At 42.9% G+C, this 20,934-nt stretch overlaps 1 protein-coding gene across 1 annotated transcript in view; it reads left to right on the forward strand.

The window, feature by feature from the left end:
• The window catches only part of LOC116463983 (A disintegrin and metalloproteinase with thrombospondin motifs 9-like), a 46,643-nt gene that overhangs the window by 9,676 nt on the left and 16,033 nt on the right, over positions 1-20,934 (forward strand). Inside the window, exons 3-9 of the mRNA XM_032147271.2 lie at positions 8,081-8,251; positions 12,163-12,357; positions 17,170-17,302; positions 17,517-17,611; positions 17,723-17,817; positions 17,909-18,042; positions 19,811-19,902. Of these exons, the coding sequence (XP_032003162.2) occupies positions 8,081-8,251; positions 12,163-12,357; positions 17,170-17,302; positions 17,517-17,611; positions 17,723-17,817; positions 17,909-18,042; positions 19,811-19,902 (915 nt within the window). The remainder of the gene's footprint in view (positions 1-8,080; positions 8,252-12,162; positions 12,358-17,169; positions 17,303-17,516; positions 17,612-17,722; positions 17,818-17,908; positions 18,043-19,810; positions 19,903-20,934) is intronic.

Consider the following 20,934-nt stretch of genomic DNA (forward strand, 5'->3'; position numbering starts at 1 on the left):
GGGAGCCCCCCATTACAGGATACCCCTTCTTTCTTAGCAGTCCTTGGCCACCACCTCAGAACTCTTGTTTGCTTGAGTATGCACTTTGCCTTTTGCTTCCTCTTTTAATAGTCCCCTGTGTGGATTATTAAAACCCACCAGTTTGTTGGCAAGGTGTATTTCATGCTAGGTCCATAGGATATGGCACCATCCTCTTTTTGAGAAATAATGCAGGCATCTGCCTAGAGAAGCACAGTTTCTGCACCCTCACCATGGCCACAGTCATCAGGGATGTTCTGTACAGCCACACAGGTTGTACACTGCACAACTTTGAGGGATGCCATTTTTATACAACGTGAGGAGCATCCCCTAGAGTTGTATAGTACAATGGCCCTAATACTGAAGATAATAAAAATAATAAAGCTTGTTGTTTACTAAGCTACAAACCAGGTACTGTGTTGAGTATTTTCACATGAAGTACTTCGTTTAGCCCTTTCCATAACTCTCTGATGTAGTATTTATATTTTTATCGTCATTTAATAGGGGCAACTTGGGGCTTAGGTAGGTTAATTTATCAATGATCATGCGTTTAGTAAATAATATGGCTGGAATTTGAAGCCCAGAAGCTTGAACTCTGGCACCTACACTCTGAATCGTTATCTTCACTAATCCCATGCCAGATACACCTAAAGTGAATTATTTTATTTTCCTCTCAATGACTTGCCAAGCCTCTTACTGGAGAGTTACTATCAAAGTGTATTCCCTTTACTGGGTTATAACACCTACCCCTTCTAAAAAGGAGATCCTTGATCTAGTTAGCTATCAGACTTTAAGCCACGTCACCGGGAGAGTCTTGATGATGTTGGAGCCCCTCATTGGACTTCCTGTTCATTGTGAGGCCCACTGGTTGTTCAGGGGAAAGGGGCATCAGGGTGCCTTCTTCATACCATGAGAGTAGAGCCCAGACTTTCAGATATAGGGCAGAATAATTGGACGAGAGAAAAATGCTCTATCCACACATCCACATCTCATTTTGTTTACACCCTAGAAGTAACATGTTGTAAGCAAAATTCTATTCAGTGTGTGGTTCTGAAAAGTTGACTCTGGATTTCTAGACTTCACTTAGCTCATCTGCAAAATGGGAATTCTATGGCGGACTTTGCTCAAGGGTCACAGGATTTGGTGAGATGACATGATTCGACATGGTGACTAGCACATTTTAGGCCATCCCAAAGTAGACTTCTTTTTAGTACGGTGGCCTTCCGATAGAGGCTTCTGGTGATGACAGCAGTTTGGCTTGGCCTGAACCTTATAATATTGGGCTTCTAATATCACCCGCCAGCTTCAGGTGAGTAATTTGTCCTCGAGGTTGTCAGTTTTACCCACTTTAGAATTATAATGCTCATGAGGCTGTTTGGAAGAAAAAAGTTAAAAAAGACTTTTTAGTTCTTTGAGAATTATTATCACAAAGGATTTACTTGTTAATAGTATCACAATCTGACATATAGATTGACTTAGAGCAGCAGAGGTCCTTCTGGTCAAATTTGAATTGTGATCATATGGGGCTGTACATCTGCAGCATTGAGGAATAGATCTCACAGGGGCTACACGTGTTCTTTTCCCCCTTTACCTGGAATACACTCTTCTCTTGTAGTACCTCTTCATCATAAGACCACCTTGCTCTGACCTTCACCTCAGTCACCCCTTCTTATCCTTCAGGCCTCAACCTAAATGTCACTTCCTCTCAAAAGCCTTTGCCAATCACACCACCCCACTAAATCGGAGTCAGATGCTCCTCCACTCAGCTCTCACAGCACACTTAAATTACTGTACTCTGGCAGTTAGCACCTGGAATTCTCATTGCCTGTTTTTCTCATCTATGCTCTCAGTTATTTAAGGTCCGGAAGCTTGTTCACCAGAATCTTCTCTATCATTTAGCATGGTACCTACAACATCAAAGATACCTGTTAAATGAAAGAATCTGTGAGTGAATGGAGGAACAAAATAATGGATGGGTGGAAGGAAAGAAGAAAGGAAGGGAGGGAGAAAGGAAGGTGGGAAAGATGGGAGCAAAAAAGGAAGGAAGGAGGAAGGAAGAAAGGGAGGGAGGAAAATAACATAGAACAGTGCCTGCTAATTGATAGACTTTCATCTTTCGCTCTATAGAATAAAGGCATTCTAAAATGACTTTTAGAACGGTCAAGCAGGCTGGACACAGTGGCTCACGCCTATAATCCCAGCACTTTGGGAGGCCAAGGAGGGAGGATCATTGAGCCCCAGAGTTTTAGACCAGCCTAGGCAACATAGTGAGACTCCATCTCTACAAAAAATAGAAAAAATTAGCCAAGTATGGTGGCATGGACCTGTAGTTCCAGCAACTTGGGAGGCTGAGGTGAAAGGATTGCTTAAGCTCAGGAGGTCAATGCTGCAGTGAACTATGATCAGGCCACTGCACTACAGCCTGGGCAACAGAGCAAGACCCTGTCTCAAAAACATTAAAAATAAAAAAATAAAAGCACAGTCAAACTCTGTTTTTCCTGTAAGAACAGCTGTTTTATTTTCTTGTCACAATGCCATGGACAAGCTGTGCTCAGATATGTCTGACTGTTGCACAACTGCTCACCTCGTTGCTGTTTGGTGCAGTATGGGGACTTGGGCCACTCTGGTACATACTTGGAGTCTGAGGACTTATATTAAGATCAGCTGCAGAATGATTCCCAAGTGCATTTCCTTAACACAGAAAAGTTAGAAATGAGCGGCAGGTCCTTGGTCAGTTGATTTAAAAGATTTTCCTGAAGTTAACAGTAGGGAATGACCAGGTTTTGATGTGCGCACAGAGCCAGATACGAACTCTTTATTGCTCATTTTATTAATTTATTCAATCAGCGTTTATCAATCCCTTGTGAAGTTCCAGGCATTAGGCATTAGGGATGCTCTAAAAATCCCAAAACAGAAATAATCTGCTCTGAAAACCCCAAAATGCTGTGGTCATTCTCCTCCCCTGCTTCTCCACCCATGCCATTTCTCACCTTCAGCCACCACGCATGCTGAGCCCCTCCTAAGAATGTCCTCTTCCCCTCCTGGCCTGGTGAACTGGTGTCCTCCGTCATTCCTCCTGCTCATCTGCTGCTACCTGGGCCCGCCTTTGCAGCATCAGGGGAATTGCCCCGTTGTTTTTCCTCTTCTCTCCCTGGTGGCTTCTTACTCAATTACACACTCTGTTATGAAACCCACATCTGCTTACACAACTGCACAAGGTAGCCCTAGGTGTTAAACCCCAGGGGTCACCAGTTAGCCAGCTGAGCTAACACATGAGACCCCCAAGCTGGGAATAGCTGCCACCCTGGGTGTCCTAATAGGGAGAGAAGCAGAGTAGGAAGCCATGGGGGCTGCCTCCCGGGGCCCCAGCATAGACCTTGGCTCATTGTAAAATACTGATCGAATGAATGAATGACTTTCTTTTTTTTTTTTTTTTTTTTTTTTGAGACTGCGTCTCGCTCTGTCACCCAGGCTGGAGTGCAGTGGCGCAATCTCAGCTCACTGCAAGCTCCGCTTCCCGGGTTCACGCCATTCTCCTGCCTCAGCCTCTCCAAGTAGCTGGGACTACAGGCGCCCGCCACCACGCCCGGCTAATTTTTTTGTATTTTTAGTAGAGACGGGGTTTCACCGTGGTCTCGATCTCCTGACCTCGTGATCCGCCCGCCTCAGCCTCCCAAAGTGCTGGGATTACAAGCGTGAGCCACCGCGCCCAGCCAAATGAATGACTTTAAAGTTACAAAGTGTCTCCATAGTATTATTTCTGCCTCCTTCTCCCCACCCCACCCCCTAGCAAATATATACTATTTGAGAGCAAAAATGTCTAAATTCTGTATACCTGACTTTAAAATGAGCTTTGAAGTAAGGCCTGCTTTTTTTGTTGTTGCCATTTAAAGCAACGCTAGATAAACCGATTTGTCACTGCTGCTTCTCATGACATAAAAACCCAGGAACCCTGTGGTTCTGTGAGTTGCCATCCTACACTGTGCAACGATGGTAACCCCGCACTAGAGAAGACAAGGTCTTTCATCCGTGGAGAAAATCAACAACCTTAAAAGGTAGAGCCTGTGAATATTAAGTGGTTTTCTTCTCCCCATGGTTAGGGAATTGCACCAAAATATATATTTGAAAGTGTAAAGCAACTTGGTTATAATCTTTAAGCAGAGAAAATTTCTACCCATTGCATTAAATGATCCTTTTTAGACCATCACTCTGTGGCCAACCTACCTGGCTGAATAAAACACCACCTTCACTGTTTACTTTAGGTCTTCCTCACCCTCAGATTTGGAAAAGTTCTTTTCCCCCTGTTAATTTCAGCACATTTAAAGGCGCATGTACCTTGCAGAACAATGGGCGAGCTGCCCAATTTAGTCCAGCACTGTGATTATTTTCTTTCTGAATTATAGTGTGTGATGAAATGCAAGGAGGCTGGCGGTGTTACTTGTGTTAGAGATTTTTCTAAAAGCCATACTGAAATTAGAGAAAACCTTTCGGAAACTAAAATGAGGCTAATTGAACTTTCCAACTGTTTTTCAGAACATTCTAGATCATATTCCAGGACAGGGGAAAGAGTCATAAATCGTAGAGGGTTGAGAGGGAAGCCATATTACAAAAAGCTGATAAAACCTGATAGCATGGGCTGGATTTGTTTTCTGATTACCCAGCCCCCATACCCTAGTTAGGATTTAAGATTCCAGGAGAAAACCCTTTGCCATGTGATTTTCAGAGCTGCTGTTGACTAATTAGGAAACACTGGGCAAGTCACTTATTTACTTAGTTTAATTTTTAATTTTGTAAAAGTTATATTCAAGGTAAATTTTCCCAGCTCCCTTTTCCACCGCTGACAAAATAGTTTTTATGGTAGTTAACCATTCTTTAAGACTGAGAGAGAAACGCTTAACAAGCATAAAGTATGTAGGAATCATTGTGTTTCTGCTCTGAACTGTTACTTATTGACGCAGATTAAAGCCTTGTGGATTAGTGAAAACAAGAGAGGATACTGGAAGGTTTAGTCCGGGTTTAGCTGTGCAATAATTAGGATCTTCTCAGCATCTAAGTCCTAATTTTCTAAGGAATTACTTTTTCTATGGGTAGTTAAGTTATTTGCATATATCTACACATCACAGATTAAATTTTTCTTTTCTTTTCTTTTTTAACATTCAGTGGCCCTGTATCTCACTTTTTTAATGATGAAAAAACATTTTTTTCTAGGAGAATAGAAAACCCCAAAACCACTGAGCTAGGGATGAGCTAGGGAACTGGGCTCAGCCGGCCTCCTGCACTAATTTGAAGTGATTCTGCTCCTCCATGCTCACCTCACGGTGGTTTCAAGTTATGTTTATGCTCCAGAAAGATGAGGAGTGACTCCATATTCTAGATATTGAGGTTGACTCCCAAGCAGCAGAAATTTTAAGTTAAGTTTGCAAGTGACAAGGGGCTACCAGGAAATGCCAGCATATCCCTTCTCCTTCCTAAAGGAACAGGGTAGCTCACAAAAGACACGGAGCATACTCTATGACCCAGCAATTCCACTCCCGGGTATATATACCCAAAATAATGGAAAATAGGTGTTTAAATTTGTACATGAATTTTCATAGCAGCACTATTTACAATAGCTAAATGAGAAACAACCCATATGTCCATCAACTGTGGAATGGATAAACAAAATGTGGTATATCCATACAATAGAATATATCCATACAATAGAATATTATTCAGCCTTAAAAAGGAATGAAATATTGATACATGCTGCAATATGGAAGAACCTCAAAAACATTAAGGGAGAGAAGTCAGGTAATAAAGGCCACATACTGGATGATTCCATATATGTGAAATACCCAGAATAGGCAAATCTACAGAGACAAAAAGCAGATTGGTGGTTGCTAGGGGCTATAGGAAGGAAGGAATGGGGAGGGACTGCTTAACGGGTACAAGACTTCCTTTTGCAGTGATGAACTATTCTGGAACTAGATGGGGTGATGGTTGCACAATATTGCAGATGTACTAAATGCCACTGAATTGTATACTTGTGATAGTTAAAATGGTGAATTTTATATTTTGTGTATTTTATCACCAAAAAAAAAAGACACAGGGCGTGTTATAGAAGACATTTCTGAGTGAAGCTGAGTTCCAAACACAAATGCCTTTGAGGCAAGGCAGGGATAAAAGGAAAGGCTGCCCATTAGATGAAAAAGAGAGGTGGGGTCTGTAGTTCTCCGTAAAGAGACTAAAATTAGACATTTTAAAAGACAGTGTGCTAGCTGGGCATGATGGCTGACGCCTGTAATCCCAGAACTTTGGGAGGCCAAGGAGGATCCCTTGAACCCAGGAGTTCAAGACCAAACTGGGCAACGTAGTGAGACTCATCTCTACAAAAAATTAAAAAATTAGCTGGGCATGGTGGCTCATGCCTGTAGTCCCAGCTACTTGGGACTAAAATGTAGGAGGGAAGTCGAGGCTCTAGCAAACTGTGATCACATCACTGCACTCCAATGCGAGCAACACAGGGAGACTTTGTCTCAAAGAAAAAAAAAAGAAAGAAAGAAAAGACAACATTCTAACCACACAACAAAAATCACAGTTGTTAGATAAGCCTGTTGCCAACAGGGTATTCAATCCATGGCCTAAATTAAGAAACTGCAGCAGTCCTTGGTACAGGTTTCAGTTAGCTCACTGGGGCTTCCCAATGTAGTCTAGAGTCTTGAAATGTTGGGTGACACAGAGGCTTTAGATACAATAGGCTTTCAGTGACCTTTAGCAACACAGGGCACTAAGGATAAACTTCAGGGGTAGGGTTTGCTGTTGGTTAAAGCAAAACAAATAAGAATCTGTGGACAGTATAGAGATTATCCTAGAATGAAACCTACCACTTGCTCTGTAATGATCCCTTAGCTTATGGGAATAAACATAGCTGTCCCATCTACCTCATAAAGAGAGGTGTGACCTGGGGCAAGTAACTTAGGCTCTCAAAGTCCCATTTTCTTCATCTGGAAAATGGAATTACAGTAATTGTTACATCTCACTACCTAGCTATCTTCTTTGTTGTCTGCCTTTGCTACTAACATATAAGCTCCTCTCTGAAAACAGAGAATGTGCCATTTGTGTGCACTCTTGTTCACCCAGGACCCGTCACAGGGCCTGACAACTAGTAGGAACTTAGTGAATATTTGCAGAATGATTTGGGATGAGAGCAGTTCCCCTGGAGAAGAAAAGGCACCTGGGGCCACAGGAAAGCCCTCTTCAAATAGCTGGAGGAGATTACCTGTGAGAGCTGAAACTTTCCTTTATGCTTCCCTGGAATAGAAAACTAGGACAAGGGCCTGGAACATAGAAAGAGATCTGTTTGGTTCCATGTTATGAAATGAGATGGCTACCTGGGCAGGTACTCATGTCCCTGATCCTGGAATTATTTAGACACCAGTTTGGTAAACACTTGGCCACACCAGTTTGGTAAACATTTGGCCATAAGTGTTAAATCAAGTCACTTGTGTGTAGGTGTTTGAAGTAAATAGGATTTAAGGTCCTTTCTAAACTGAGATTGACTCATTTATACTTTCCTTCCTTCCTTTAGGCAGCTGGGTGGTGAATGCCAGGAACAGAGTTGTTAGGTAACTGGGGTAAAATGAGGAGTTTTCGGCCGTGAGTGGTGGCTCACGCCTGTAATCCCAGCACTTTGGGAGGCTGAGGTGGGCAGATCACAAAGTCAGGAGATTGAGACAATCCTGGCTAATATGGTGAAACCCCGTCTCTACTAAAAATACAAAAAATTAGCCTGGTGTGGTGGCAGGCACCTGTAGTCTCAGCTACTCGGGAGGCTGAGGCAGGAGAACAGCGTGAACCGGGAGGCAGAGCTTGCAGTGAGCCAAGATCGCGCCACTGCACTCCAGCCTGGGCCACAGAGCAAGACTCCATCTCAAAAAAAAAAAAAAAACGAGAAGTTCTCTGTCAATCCCTGCCCTCAGGGCTCTTATGATCTTACAGGCTATGTAGACAGGTAAACACATACTTACAGCCATAGGATATAAGGAACTATGGTTTATTCTTCCCTTTTGCTTGTCTTTAACAGTGCACCAAGACCTGCGGCGAAGGCTCCAGGTACCGCAAGGTGGTGTGTGTGGATGACAACAAAAACGAGGTGCATGGTACACGCTGTGACATGAGCAAGCGACCGGCGGACCGCGAAAGCTGTAGTTTGCAACCCTGCGAGTATGTCTGGATCACAGGAGAATGGTCAGAGGTACCATCCTGGGGACTGCAACCGTCGTCAGCTCAGCCATGGCCTGAGAGTGGCAGAGGGATGAGTGCAGGAATGTGGGAGACTTGAGGCTACCCGCCCGATCTGCCACTGTGAACTGCGTGTTTTCTGACAAGTCCTTAGCCTTCCCGAACTAGAATTCCTTGTATGCAAAGCGGGAGAGATGTATGAGATGGTCTCTAAGTCCCTTCAGGTCTACATTCTGTGATTCACCTTGATGTCCTATTGGCATAAAGAAGAAATTATTACAGGGGCTGCAAACTCGTAGGATGCTTTGAGGTGCCTGAAGACAGTTAAGTATAAGAAAATATTGTAGTGCCAGGGATACAACAGGGAGAGGTGGCAACTATGACAAACTAGCACATGCTGTGTGAAGGGAGCAAAATCTCTTTCACTCCAGCTGTGGCCATGCAGAAATGTGGTCTATCGTTACCAGACCTGATTTTTCAAGAGAGGCTAAAAATCTGGACTAGTATGTGAGATTTCCTAACTTAAAAATGGGGGCTCAAATTTTTGGTTTTAAAACATTGTAAGGGGCAAACAAACCCCTTTCATGAGCCAGATGTGTTTTGCCTGTTTTAACAAACAGCTTCAGAGGAAGAAAATAATTTTCTATTATATCCAAAGTATCTCAAGTACCATTTTTTCATATATCCTCCTGCGCACAATGCTTATCTAGACCCTTTTTAATGGTAATAAACCAGTAGTAATCATAGCATGATTATATTATTTTCAAACATCGTAGTACGTTCATATCTGTATGAGAGATCTGTAGCATTCAAACCAGCTGTTATTTGACCAAAAGCATTTAGAGATTTCAAAGGGAGGCATCTGGACTCACAGTAAAGGTACTGAAAATTGTTAGGTAATATGATTGCTGCCACTGGGTCTCTTCAAAGTTTGACAGGCAGCAGTTTCACATGTTAATGAGATGAATATTTGCATTTAGATGATGTGTGTGTTGGGTGTTGAATTGCTTCCTGCACTAAAGCTGATCCCAAAGTCTTTTCTAATTATCTCTCCCTATCCTTTATTCCTGTGAATTTTGTCCTTCGAGGGAACATTTGGCAGTGTCTAGAGACAGTTTGACTGTGACAACTGGGGAAAGGGAACCCTACTGGCCAGGGTTGGAAGGTGGAGGCCAGGGATGGGGCTAAGCATCCTACAGTGCACAGGGCAGCCCTCACAATACAGAATTATCTGGCCCAAATGTCAGTGGTGCTGAGGCTGGGAAACGCTGCTCGACCCCAACCCTGCATCTTCTCGGTATGCCCTGAATAGTACCGTATGCCCTTAGAGAGTGAAGAGGAGACATGGTTCTGATCTTTATGAAATTGATTCGCTCTTGGCCAGCCAGGATACATGTGGAATCCAAATGAGTGTTCAGAATAGTTCTTGATGTTGGGTTTGAGGCATAGGTTCCAACCCATCCAGATCCCAACGCAGGGAGATCTCACCTTTCACCTGGCCAAGATTGACATCTTCATCTTAGCTTATCTCTTGTGTAGCAGTTTTATTATGGGACTTGAGTCATATTACTCCTATAGCTTTAATATAACCATAACCCCCAAAAGATGAGACAGGGAGAAGATTGAAAAAAGGAAGCCTTCCACATTTCTGTAAATTCGCAGGTGTATCATGAATTGAAAAGTCTGCAAATTTATGGACAAGAACTACAGGGTTGGAAACAGTATTTAGCACAGATACAGGGACCACAGGGAAGGAAACCTGCAGTGAGGGGAGAGGGGCCGAAAGGGACTGGCACCAGCATTCTCTCTAGAAAAGAAGACATGCCTTCTCTCTGGGACCTCTATTACCTGGAGGCTTCTTTGTGTGTTTTTCTCTGAGCTCTACTCCACCCGAATTGGAGGAGGCTTGAGCTGGACTGGCAAAGAAAAGCTCTGTCAGTCCTGATTGACACGTGCATTTTCTAGCAGGGCCTGAAGCGTACAGCTCATGCAGGGAGCCCACAGTCTTACTGTTTTGCTTTGCTGTTATTTTCAATTTAGAAAAGTAATACATGCTCATGTGGAACCAAGCGCATACACCAAGACATGCAGAGTCTATAGTATGAGTTTCTCTCTGAAATGATTTCAGGAAACCAGCAGCAGTCAACATTTTCACAATGCTGATATCAGCTAGCTGAGAGCATCTGTTCTTGCCAGCTTCTTTACAGAGATGTGAAGGCCTCTGCGTTTAGCCTGACCATATTTGGGGCTCAGTTCCTTCAGCAAATGCCTGTCTCCCACTGGGCGCCCCCCCACATAAATAGCCAGGAAACTGCTTTTGCTCCTGGTTTGTAGGGGTCAAGAGTCTCATTCCTTGCCCCTCTCAAACGCACAACTTTGTTTAAGTTAGTATGGACTGATGTCAACGCATGCAAGCACTGGGTTAGACACTAAGATTACCCAGAGCTTGGACAGAGTTTGTTAGCCATCTGCATGAAACACCCCGGGCTGGCCTTACACTTTCCTGGCCTGGCGTCAACCTGGCCTTCAAACATTTGAACAGCAGCAGCCAAAGAAGGAAGAAATGTACACAGAGCATTTCTATGTCTCGAGCCAACTGGAAGGGAAGGCCCAGGGATGCTCTGCATGCCTGTAGCTGGACTTGTTCTCTCCTGCCTCTGGGATTTCTTCAAGGAGAGCCTTTTCCCTGGAAAAGTTGCAGGAGAAGAAAACTATGTGACTAAAAGCAGCAGGAGACATTAGGGCAGAGCAGACACTGTTGCTTCTAACTGCCCTTGAGAATTGATGAAAGCTGTGGTCCCTCACCCCAGAAAAGGCATAACACACCACATGTGGCATACTGTTTTGGGGTGTTTATCCCAAATCCAAGAACTGTAAGTCTAGAGAATACCGGCACTCTACTCCAAGTTTATGAAGCACGTTTACAAAACATGACCAGTTATTTGATGCTGTTGCCTAAAAATATCACCAAAACTCAATTAATTGTAACTCAGTTTTATTTTTTAAATAGAAAATGATTTTTAAAAAACTTAGCTAAGGAGGTTGAAAGTTGGGACACTATAATGATGTGTATTTCTTCTCCATTTCTGTATTGGTTGAGTATGTTTAAATGCCAGAGTTAGGATAAAAGAGTACAGACGAGGGCATGATATAGAGCAAGAGGTAGAAAAGCAGAAAGGTAACATGCCGGTCAACATCTATAGCCTAGCCGGGTGTGGTGGCGCACGCCTGTAATCCCAACTACTTGGGAGGCTGAGGCATGAGAATCACTTGAACCTGGGAGACAGAGGTTTCAGTGAGCGGAGATCATGTCACTGCACTCCAGCCTGGACAACAGAGTGAGATGCAGTCTAAAAAAAAAAAAAAATCTATAGCCAGGGAGAGAGAGAGGAGAAGGAAATTAAATGGAGGGCAGGTAGGAAAGGAAACAGCACCAAAGAGGGAAGGAAAACAGTCCCAGAGTCCCCTTTGGCTCAGTGCTTGGATTTCACACTCAAAATGCCAACTCATGGGTCAGCGGTTGTCTCCTCTTCCCTTCCCAATTTGGTGGTCATCATAGCTTTAGAAAAGAGCAGTTTGCCAACCTGTGCAGGTGGGCTGAAGATGCAAACTGAATGAATGACAGCTGGAGCACCTCCCCCTCCTCCTCCCTTCGAAACCTCCAGAAGGGGCTTGAGGCACCCCCACCTGCAGTGGGGGCTGAGAAGATGCCAGTGGAAGCACCAGATCCCAGAGGCACCCTGTAGGGTTGCCTGTCTCCTGTGCGCTCAGGGCCTGCCGCTTGAAATGAATAAATAAGCTAATGAAGTGGGAGCTTTCTGCAGCATAGTCACACGGTCAGCGCTCGGTGTGGAGGTCAGGGGCCTATTGTGGGCTGCCCCCAGGAACTGCTCGAACCTCTCCTCTCAATCCCTGTCTTTGCAGTGCTCAGTGACCTGTGGAAAAGGCTACAAACAAAGGCTTGTCTCGTGCAGCGAGATTTACACCGGGAAGGAGAATTACGAATACAGCTACCAAACCACCATCAACTGCCCGGGCACGCAGCCCCCCAGTGTTCACCCCTGTTACCTGAGGGAGTGCCCGGTCTCGGCCACCTGGAGAGTTGGCAACTGGGGGAGCGTAAGTAGAAGACTGAGCACTCAAATCTGAAAGCCCTTGGATCTCAACCCCGTCTTAAACATGTCCTGCCTAACCCACTCTCCTTAGTAACTCTACTTCCAGGAGAAACCCTGGAGTTAGTAACTTGAAATGGGCTAACAGGGATCAAAGGGACTTCTGTCTGTTTACCAAAGTGGCTTGGTGCTTAGAACATGGGCTCTGAAGCCAGAGAGTGTGGATCTGAACCCTGGTTCTGCCACTTCCCAGGTGAACAACCTTGGGCAAGTGGCATAACTTTTGTGTCTCAGTTTTCTCATCTTTAAAACTGGTAGTTGTGAAGATGAAATGAGTTTACCCAGGTTGAGCATCCCTAATCCAGAAATCCAAAATCCAAAATGCTATAAAATCCAAACATTTTTTAGTGCCGATAGGACACTGTAATGAAATGTTCCTTGGAGCATCTTGGGTTTCAGATGTTCAGATTAGGGATATCCAACTAGTAATACTGCAAGTATTCCAAAATCTGAAAAAAAACAAATCTGAAAAAAAACAAATCTGAAATGCAAAATACTGCTGTTCCCTAGCACTTCCAATAAGGGATACTCAGCCTGTGTATACAAAGCACTTAGGTTATAATGGCAAATGTTTTATATATATTTTACTGCAAATTAAAAAAAAAAAACACTTAAAATCTGATACTCATAAGAGTTACAGAAGGAGTAGTTATTGTTGCTTATGTTGTTAAGAAGTCTGTGTGTTCTAGTGCTTCTATGTATGAAATACTTCATTGCATTGGGATACAACAAGGCAGAATATTTCAAATTGGGACTGCCCTGGAAGACTGTCACAGCCCCCTGGCTGTGGACCAGGCAGCTCTTAGTCTTGAAAAGTGATCAGGCAGCCAGGCACAGTAGCTCACACCCGTAATCCTAGCACTTCGAGAGGCCGAGGTCCGCGGACCATGTGGTCAGCAGATCGAGACCAGCCTGGCCAATATGGTGAAATCCTGTCTCTACTTAAAATATAATTTTTTTTTATTATTATACTTTAAGTTCTAGGGTACATGTATACAAAGTACAGATATGTTACCTATGTATACATGTGCCATGTTGGTGTGCTGCACCCATTAACTCGTCATTTACATTAGGTATATCTCCTAATGCTGTCCCTCCCCCTGCCCCCAACTCCATGACAGGCCCTGGTGTGTGATGTTCCCCACCCTGTGTCCAGGTGTTCTCATTGTTCAGTTCCCACCTATGAGTGAGAACATGCAGTGTTTGGTTTTCTGTCCTTGCGATAGTTTGCTGAGAATGATGGTTTCTAGCTTCATCCATGTCCCTACAAAGGACATGAACACATCCTTTTTTATGGCTGCATAGTATTCCATGGTGTATATGTGCCACACTTTCTTAATCCAGTCTATCATTGGTGGACATTGGGGTTAGTTCCAAGTCTTTGCTGTTGTGAATAGTGCCACAATAAACATACGTGTGCATGTGTCTTTATACCAGCATGATTTATAATCCTTTGGGTACATACCCAGTAATGGGATGGCTGGGTCAAATGGTATTTCTAGTTCTAGATCCTTGAGGAATCACCACACTGTCTTCCACAATGGTTGAACTAGTTTACAGTCCCACCAACAGTGTAAGTGTTCCTATTTCTCCACATCCTCGCCAGCACCTGTTGTTCCCTGACTTTTTAATAATCGCCATTCTAACTGGTGTGAGATGGTATCTCATTGTGGTTTTGATTTGCATTTCTCTGATGGCCAGTGATGATGAGCATTTTTTCATGTGTCTTTTGGCTGCATAAATGTCTTCTTTTGAGAAGTGTCTGTTCATATCCTTCACCCACTTGATGATGGGGTTGATTTTTTCTTGTAAATTTGTTTAAGTTCTTTGTAGATTCTGGATATTAGCCCTTTGTCAGATGGATAGATTGTAATAATTTTCTCCCATTCTGTAGGTTGCCTGTTCACTCTGATGGTAGTTTCTTTTGCTGTGCAGAAGCTCTTTAGTTTAATTAGATCCTGTTTGTCTATTTTGGCTTTTGTTGCCATGGATTTTGGTGTTTTAGTCATGAAGTCCTTGCCCATGCCTATGTTGTCCTGAATGGTATTGCCTAGGTTTTCTTCTAGGGTTTTTATGGTTTTAGGTCTAACATTTAAGTCTTTAGTCCATCTTGAATTAATTTTTGTATAAGATGTAAGGAAGGGATCCAGTTTCAGCTTTCTACATATGGCTAGCCAGTTTTCCCAGCACCATTTATTAAATAGGGGATCCTTTCCCCATTTCTTCTTTTTGTCAGGTTTGTCAAAGATCAGGTGGTTGTAGATGTGTGGTATTATTTCTGAGGGCTCTGTTCTGTTCCATTAGTCTATGTCTCTATTTTGGTACCAGTAGCATGCTGTTTTGGTTACTGTAGCCTTTAGTATAGTGTGAAGTCAGGTAGCGTGATGCCTACAGCTTTGTTCTTTTGGCTGAGGATCGTCGTGGCAATGCAGGCTATTTTTTGGTTCCATATGAACTTTAAAGTAGTTTTTTCCAATTCTGTGAAGAAAGTCATTGGTAGCTTGATGGGGATGGCATTGAATCTATAAATTACCTTGGGCAGTATGGCCATTTTCGTGATATTGATTCTTCCTATCCATGAGCATGGAATGTTCTTCCATTTGTTTGTGTCCTCTTTTATTTTGTTGAGCAGTGGTTTGTAGTTCTCCTTGAAGAGGTCCTTCACATCCCTTGTAATTTGGATTCCTAGGTATTTTATTCACTTTGAAGCAATTGTGAATGGGAGTTCACTCATGATTTGGCTCTCTGTTTGTCTGTTATTGGTGTATAAGAATGCTTGTGATTTTTGCACATTGATTTTGTATCCTGAGACTTTGCTGAAGTTGCTTATCAGCTTAAGGAGATTTTGGGCTGAGACGATGGGGTTTTCTAAATATACAATCGTGTCATCTGCAAACAGGGACAATTTGACTTCCTCTTTTCCTAATTGAATACCCTTTATTTCTTTCTCCTGCCTGATTGCCCTGGCCAGAACTTTCAACACTATGTTGAATAGGAGTGGTGAGAGAGGGCATCCCTGTCTTGTGCCAGTTTTCAAAGGGAATGCTTCCAGTTTTTGCCCATTCAGTATGATATTGGCTATGGGTTTGTCATAAATAGCTCTTACTATTTTGAGATACGTCCCATCAATACCTAGTTTATTGAGAGTTTTTAGCATGAAGGGCTGTTGAATTTTGTCGAAGGCCTTTTCTGCATCTATTGAGATAATCATGTGGTTTTTGTCTTTGGTTCTGTTTATATGATGGATTACGTTTATTGATTTGCGTATGTTGAACCAGCCTTGCATCCCAGGGATGAAGCCAACTTGATCATGGTGGATAAGCTTTTTGATGTGCTGCTGGATTCAGTTTGCCAGTATTTTATGAAGGATTTTTGCATTGATGTTCATCAGGGATATTGGTCTAAAATTCTCTTTTTTTGTTGTGTCTCTGCCAGGCTTTGGTATCAGCATGATGCTGGCCTCATAAAATGGGTTAGGGAGGATTCTCTCTTTTTCTATCTCTTGGAATAGTTTCAGAAGGAATGGTACCAGTTCCTCCTTGTACCTCTGGTAGAATTCGGCTGTGAATCCATCTGGTCCTGGACTTTTTTTGGTTGGTAGGCTATTAATTATTGCCTCAATTTCAGAGCCTGTTATTGGTCTATTTAGGGATTCAACTTCTTCCTGGTTTAGTCTTGGGAGGGTGTATGTGTCCAAGAATTTATCCATTCCTTCTAGGTTTTCTAGTTTATTTGCGTAGAGGTGTTTATAGTATTCTCTGATTGTAGTTTGTATTTCTGTGGGATCGGTGGTGATATTCCCTTTATCATTTTTTATTGTGTTTATTTGATTCTTCTCTCTTTTCTTCTTTATTAGTCTTGCTAGTGATCTATCAATTTTGTTGATCTTTTAAAAAAAACAGCTGCTGGATTCTTTGATTTTTTGAAGGGTTTTTTGTGTCTCTATCTCCTTCAGTTCTGCTCTGATCTTAGTTATTTCTTGCCTTCTGCTAGCTTTTGAATGTGTTTGCTCTTGCTTCTCTAGTTCTTTTAATTGTGATGTTAGGGTGTCAATTTTAGATCTTTCCTGCTTTCTCTTGTGGGCATTTAGTATTATATATTTCCCTCTACACATTGCTTTAATAAAATACAAAAATTTGTTGGGTGAGGTGGTGCGCACCTGTAGTCCCAGCTACTCGGGAGTCCGAGGCAGGAGAATCGCTTGAACCTGGGAGGCGGAGGTTGCCATGAGCCGAGATTGTGCCATTGCACTCTGGCCTGGGCAACAAGAGCAAAACTCTATCTCAAAAAAAAAAAGAAAGAAAGAAATGAAAAATGATCAGGCAAAAATGTATGATGAGTTGGAAGCAGTTAGGGTTTGAATCCTGGCTCCACTGTGACCTTGAACAAATTCCTTAATATTTGAGCCCCAGCCTCCCACCTGTAAAAATAAGACAATGGTAATACTATCTCATGGGGTACTGTGAGGCTTAAATGAAAAAATTATGTGTGTGTGTGTAAAATTACACAAATTTTATACATACATATAAGTGTTTTATATATATGTTTTTATAAATGCATGAATATGAATCTATAAAGCTTAGCAGAGAGACCGGCCCATAGTAAGTGCTCAGTAAATGTTAGCTTTTTATCTTCAGCAACACAGGGTCTGAAGTGACACCATGTATATGATGACATCAGGGCTCTGAGCTCCACACCACCAGAAGCCTATGCCTCCCACATTCCATAGCCACACCGCTGACTCTCATTTGTCTTACAGTGCTCAGTGTCTTGTGGTGTTGGAGTGATGCAGAGATCTGTGCAATGTTTAACCAATGAGGACCAACCCAGCCACTTATGCCACACTGATCTGAAGCCAGAAGAACGAAAAACCTGCCGTCATATCTATAACTGTAAGTTGGCCAACTGAAGTTACCTTTGTTTAGCATGAAGAACAGGATATCTTTGTTCATTTGATTGCCTGCCCTTTTTAGAAATAAATTTTTTCTGAAGGAAATCATTCCCTTTGCTAAAAAGTTTTAGTGTGAACAATGTCATTCATTCTATAGGCAGATAATTCACATCTTGGAGCATCACACTCTATTTTTTGTGATTGGTGTTTTCTAGGTGAGTTACCCCAGAATTGCAAGGAGGTAAAAAGACTCAAAGGTGCCAGTGAAGATGGTGAATATTTCCTAATGATTGGAGGAAAGCTTCTGAAGGTGAATGTCAGATACCAGTCATTATTTCGAGAATATTTTTAGAGTGAGTGATCACCGCTCTCATTACATCATTTCTGAGCCACTCTTCATGGGTTATTTATGGTCTTTCAGATATTCTGTGCGGGGATGCACTCTGACCACCCCAAAGAATACGTGACACTGGTGCATGGAGACTCTGAGAATTTCTCCGAGGTTTATGGGCACAGGTAGGAGAGCCAGGCTCAGAAGATCTCAGAGGCCTGGAGATCCCTGGAAATGCTTTTCTTTCCTTAACAGAACATTCTCTGTATAATTTAGGTTACACAACCCAACGGAATGTCCCTATAACGGGAGCCGGCGTGATGACTGCCAATGTCGGAAGGATTACACGGCCGCTGGGTTTTCCAGTTTTCAGAAAATCAGAATAGACCTGACCAGCATGCAGATAATCAGTAAGTCAGTGAGGAGTCCTTTGGGAACGTGTGCGTTCTTCTCTTCATTCAGACAGCAAGCATGTCTTGCACATTGGCTGGCAGGGAAGTGCTGAGGGTATGGAGAGGAAGAACACTGGGAGCTTACAGTGCAGCGAGGACAGTCCTGCAGGCAGAGTTCTGTCTCTTTTGTTCACTGCTGTATCCCCAGTGCCTGGAAAGCGGCTCGCACAAGCCAAGTGCTCTCTCTGATTTGTGATGAATGAATTTGAATGAATGAATGAAGTAGATGAAAGTGCATGAAAGAAGCACCATTGAAATGTGGGAGGTCAGGGCAGCATCCCAGAAAATATGACATTGAAATAGAGACCCTAAGGTCAAGTTAGGGTTATCCAGGCACAGGGGTCAGTGTGGGGGAGGCAGAGGTGGTAGCAGAAGTGTTCAAGGTAGAATAAACAGCAGATACAAAACCCCAAAGCCAAGAAGTTCGTGGGCAACATTCACCACCCCCACCCCAGCTTTCCCCAGCACAGTGTACATGCTTACATAGACTTAAAACTAATTTTATTCAATTGTCAATGTGCAGAAGAAAAAGGGAACACACAATTACCTTTTCTAAACTAGCCTGTGTGTGGGCTGATTTCATACTCTCGCCAACACTGCATCTCTGTTGGGGACATTAATCATAGGAGTGGTTAAAGACAGCTAAAATACCTCAACATGTTCCCTTGCATAAAGGAAAAACAGAAATAATGAATAATTAATTTTTCCTCATTAACATTATACCCATAATATTGCATTGATTTTCTCTTGAGATAGATTAAATGTGATTTGTACCAAGATACTTTAAATTTCCTTGAGCTAGAATGATGAGGGCTAAAGGCAGAGGGTCTGCAGTTTCTCCACTTAGGAAAACACCCCAGCTAAGACCCAAGGGTTCTACATGCTGAAGCAGGCAAGGGCCCCTTTCCTTGCAGAATGGAGCACTGGGATTTCCCTCTCACCAAAGTGTAGTGAACTGTAGAAAGCTTAAGGCCATTCCCGAAAGACGAGGCAGAAAGATGAAACCTGCCTCTGGCCTCCAGTCTCCCCTGCAGACAGCTTTTGCAGGATTCTCAGGTTAACTCCTCCCTTTCCATGTGCAGAGCTCATCTCAGGAGCTACAATAGCGGTTAACAACATGCACTTTGGGTTGGCCTCGTATTTACTGGCTCTTTAAAAAATGAAAAATTACAGCCTAGCCCCGAACTTGAGAAACTGCCATAAATAATTTCAAGATGGGGGTTCTAATTGCTCCACATTTTGGCAATAATAGTGCCTAGGCCACGGGAGGACAGAGGAAACCTCAGGGAATCACTCCTAAGTAGCTGGAAATGCTTTCTTTCTGGCTTATTTCCCCCTGGCCTGAAGCCCTTGGTGCAGGATAACAGCAGGTTCTCAACCAGCCAATTACGCTACATTTAAGTGAGGTGATTCACATATTTATTTATGTAGGAATCAATTCCAAAGTCATCTGAAACCCCCTTTTTGGCTTCCATACTGTGGGGAGACAGACATTCGGGGCTGATGAAGCTCAGGGAATGAAGCTCCCAGAACCACAAATATAATGAGGAAAAAGCAAGTGAGCATCTGGATCCATTTGCCCACTAATACTTCACATTGCTTCTTTCTCTCCCGTTCCCTCTTACTCTTCTCCTTCCCTTCTGTCTCCTTGTTAATGTCCTGTTCCTTCCTTGCCTTCCTCCCACTCTTACCTTCCCCTGCCTTTAACCCCTTCTCCACCCCACAGCCACTGACTTACAGTTTGCAAGGACAAGCGAAGGACATCCCGTCCCTTTTGCCACAGCCGGGGATTGCTACAGCGCTGCCAAGTGCCCACAGGTATGTCCTTGGTGCCTTGCCCCTTGCCAGGGATTCACCTCCCACCTTCCCCGGGAACATCCTCGGTTGCATCTGTTCCTTGGAATGTGATTAGAACAGTTGCTCTGGAGGGCAGTTTGGCCACATGTATCAAGACCCTCTCAAATGCTCTGGAGTCTAGTCTCATAATTCAGCTCCTGAAAGTGGGTCCTAAAGGAATGATCATAGCTACATGCCTAACTTCTGCATTCCACAAAACACGTCAACTTAGAAACAAATTAGATGTCGGGTAGCAAGGGCTTGGTTAAATTATGGTGGTTAATAAAATGAATATTGTAGAGTCAGCAGAGTGCTAGTAAATATTTAATGACTGACACTTCCAAAAAAGACGGTCGTGCTTTGTAACATTTGTCAGTTGCCATGGTGTAAATATTCTCCCCATAATTGATTTCAAGCCGTCAACACTATGTCACTAAATGGAGGGCTAGGAAGAAGGCAGACAATTGACTCTTAAAAGCCAATTCAAGCGAGTGCCAACACACCACTGTCAGCCTTTATGAATCTGAATATTGCATGATATAGAAAAACACTTTACATGGATTAGACAGAAAAAACAAGATGCAAAACAGTACATGCAGTATGATCCTATCCGTATTTTCTTTTAATGTATAAACAGAGAAAAAGTCTGAAAGGACTTTTTCAAAATATTAGTTGGGTGTATTGGTAAGGTTTTTTTTTTTTATTTATTTGATGTTTAACTTTGCTGGGTTTCCTAAATTTTTCAAAGTAAGCCTGAAACCAATTTTTTTAAAAATAATAAAGGTTGGACCTGGAGATCTCAAAATTTTCAAGACTTATCTGGGTTTCCTTTGGTTCCTGAATGGTAGTCAGAAATGGCTCTAGAATAGTCTTAGTAACAAATCAGCTGACCTTTCTTAAGTGCTCACTTTGTAACAGGAACCATCCTTTTTACTGGAGACTCACAAACATTCATCCTTTGAGAAATTTACAGGCTATTAGAGAGGATGACAGGTTAACGAATATCCATGAGAT

This window comes from Hylobates moloch, unplaced genomic scaffold, assembly GCF_009828535.3.
Source record: "Hylobates moloch isolate HMO894 unplaced genomic scaffold, HMol_V3 SCAFFOLD_110, whole genome shotgun sequence".
Classification (NCBI taxonomy): domain Eukaryota; kingdom Metazoa; phylum Chordata; class Mammalia; order Primates; family Hylobatidae; genus Hylobates; species Hylobates moloch.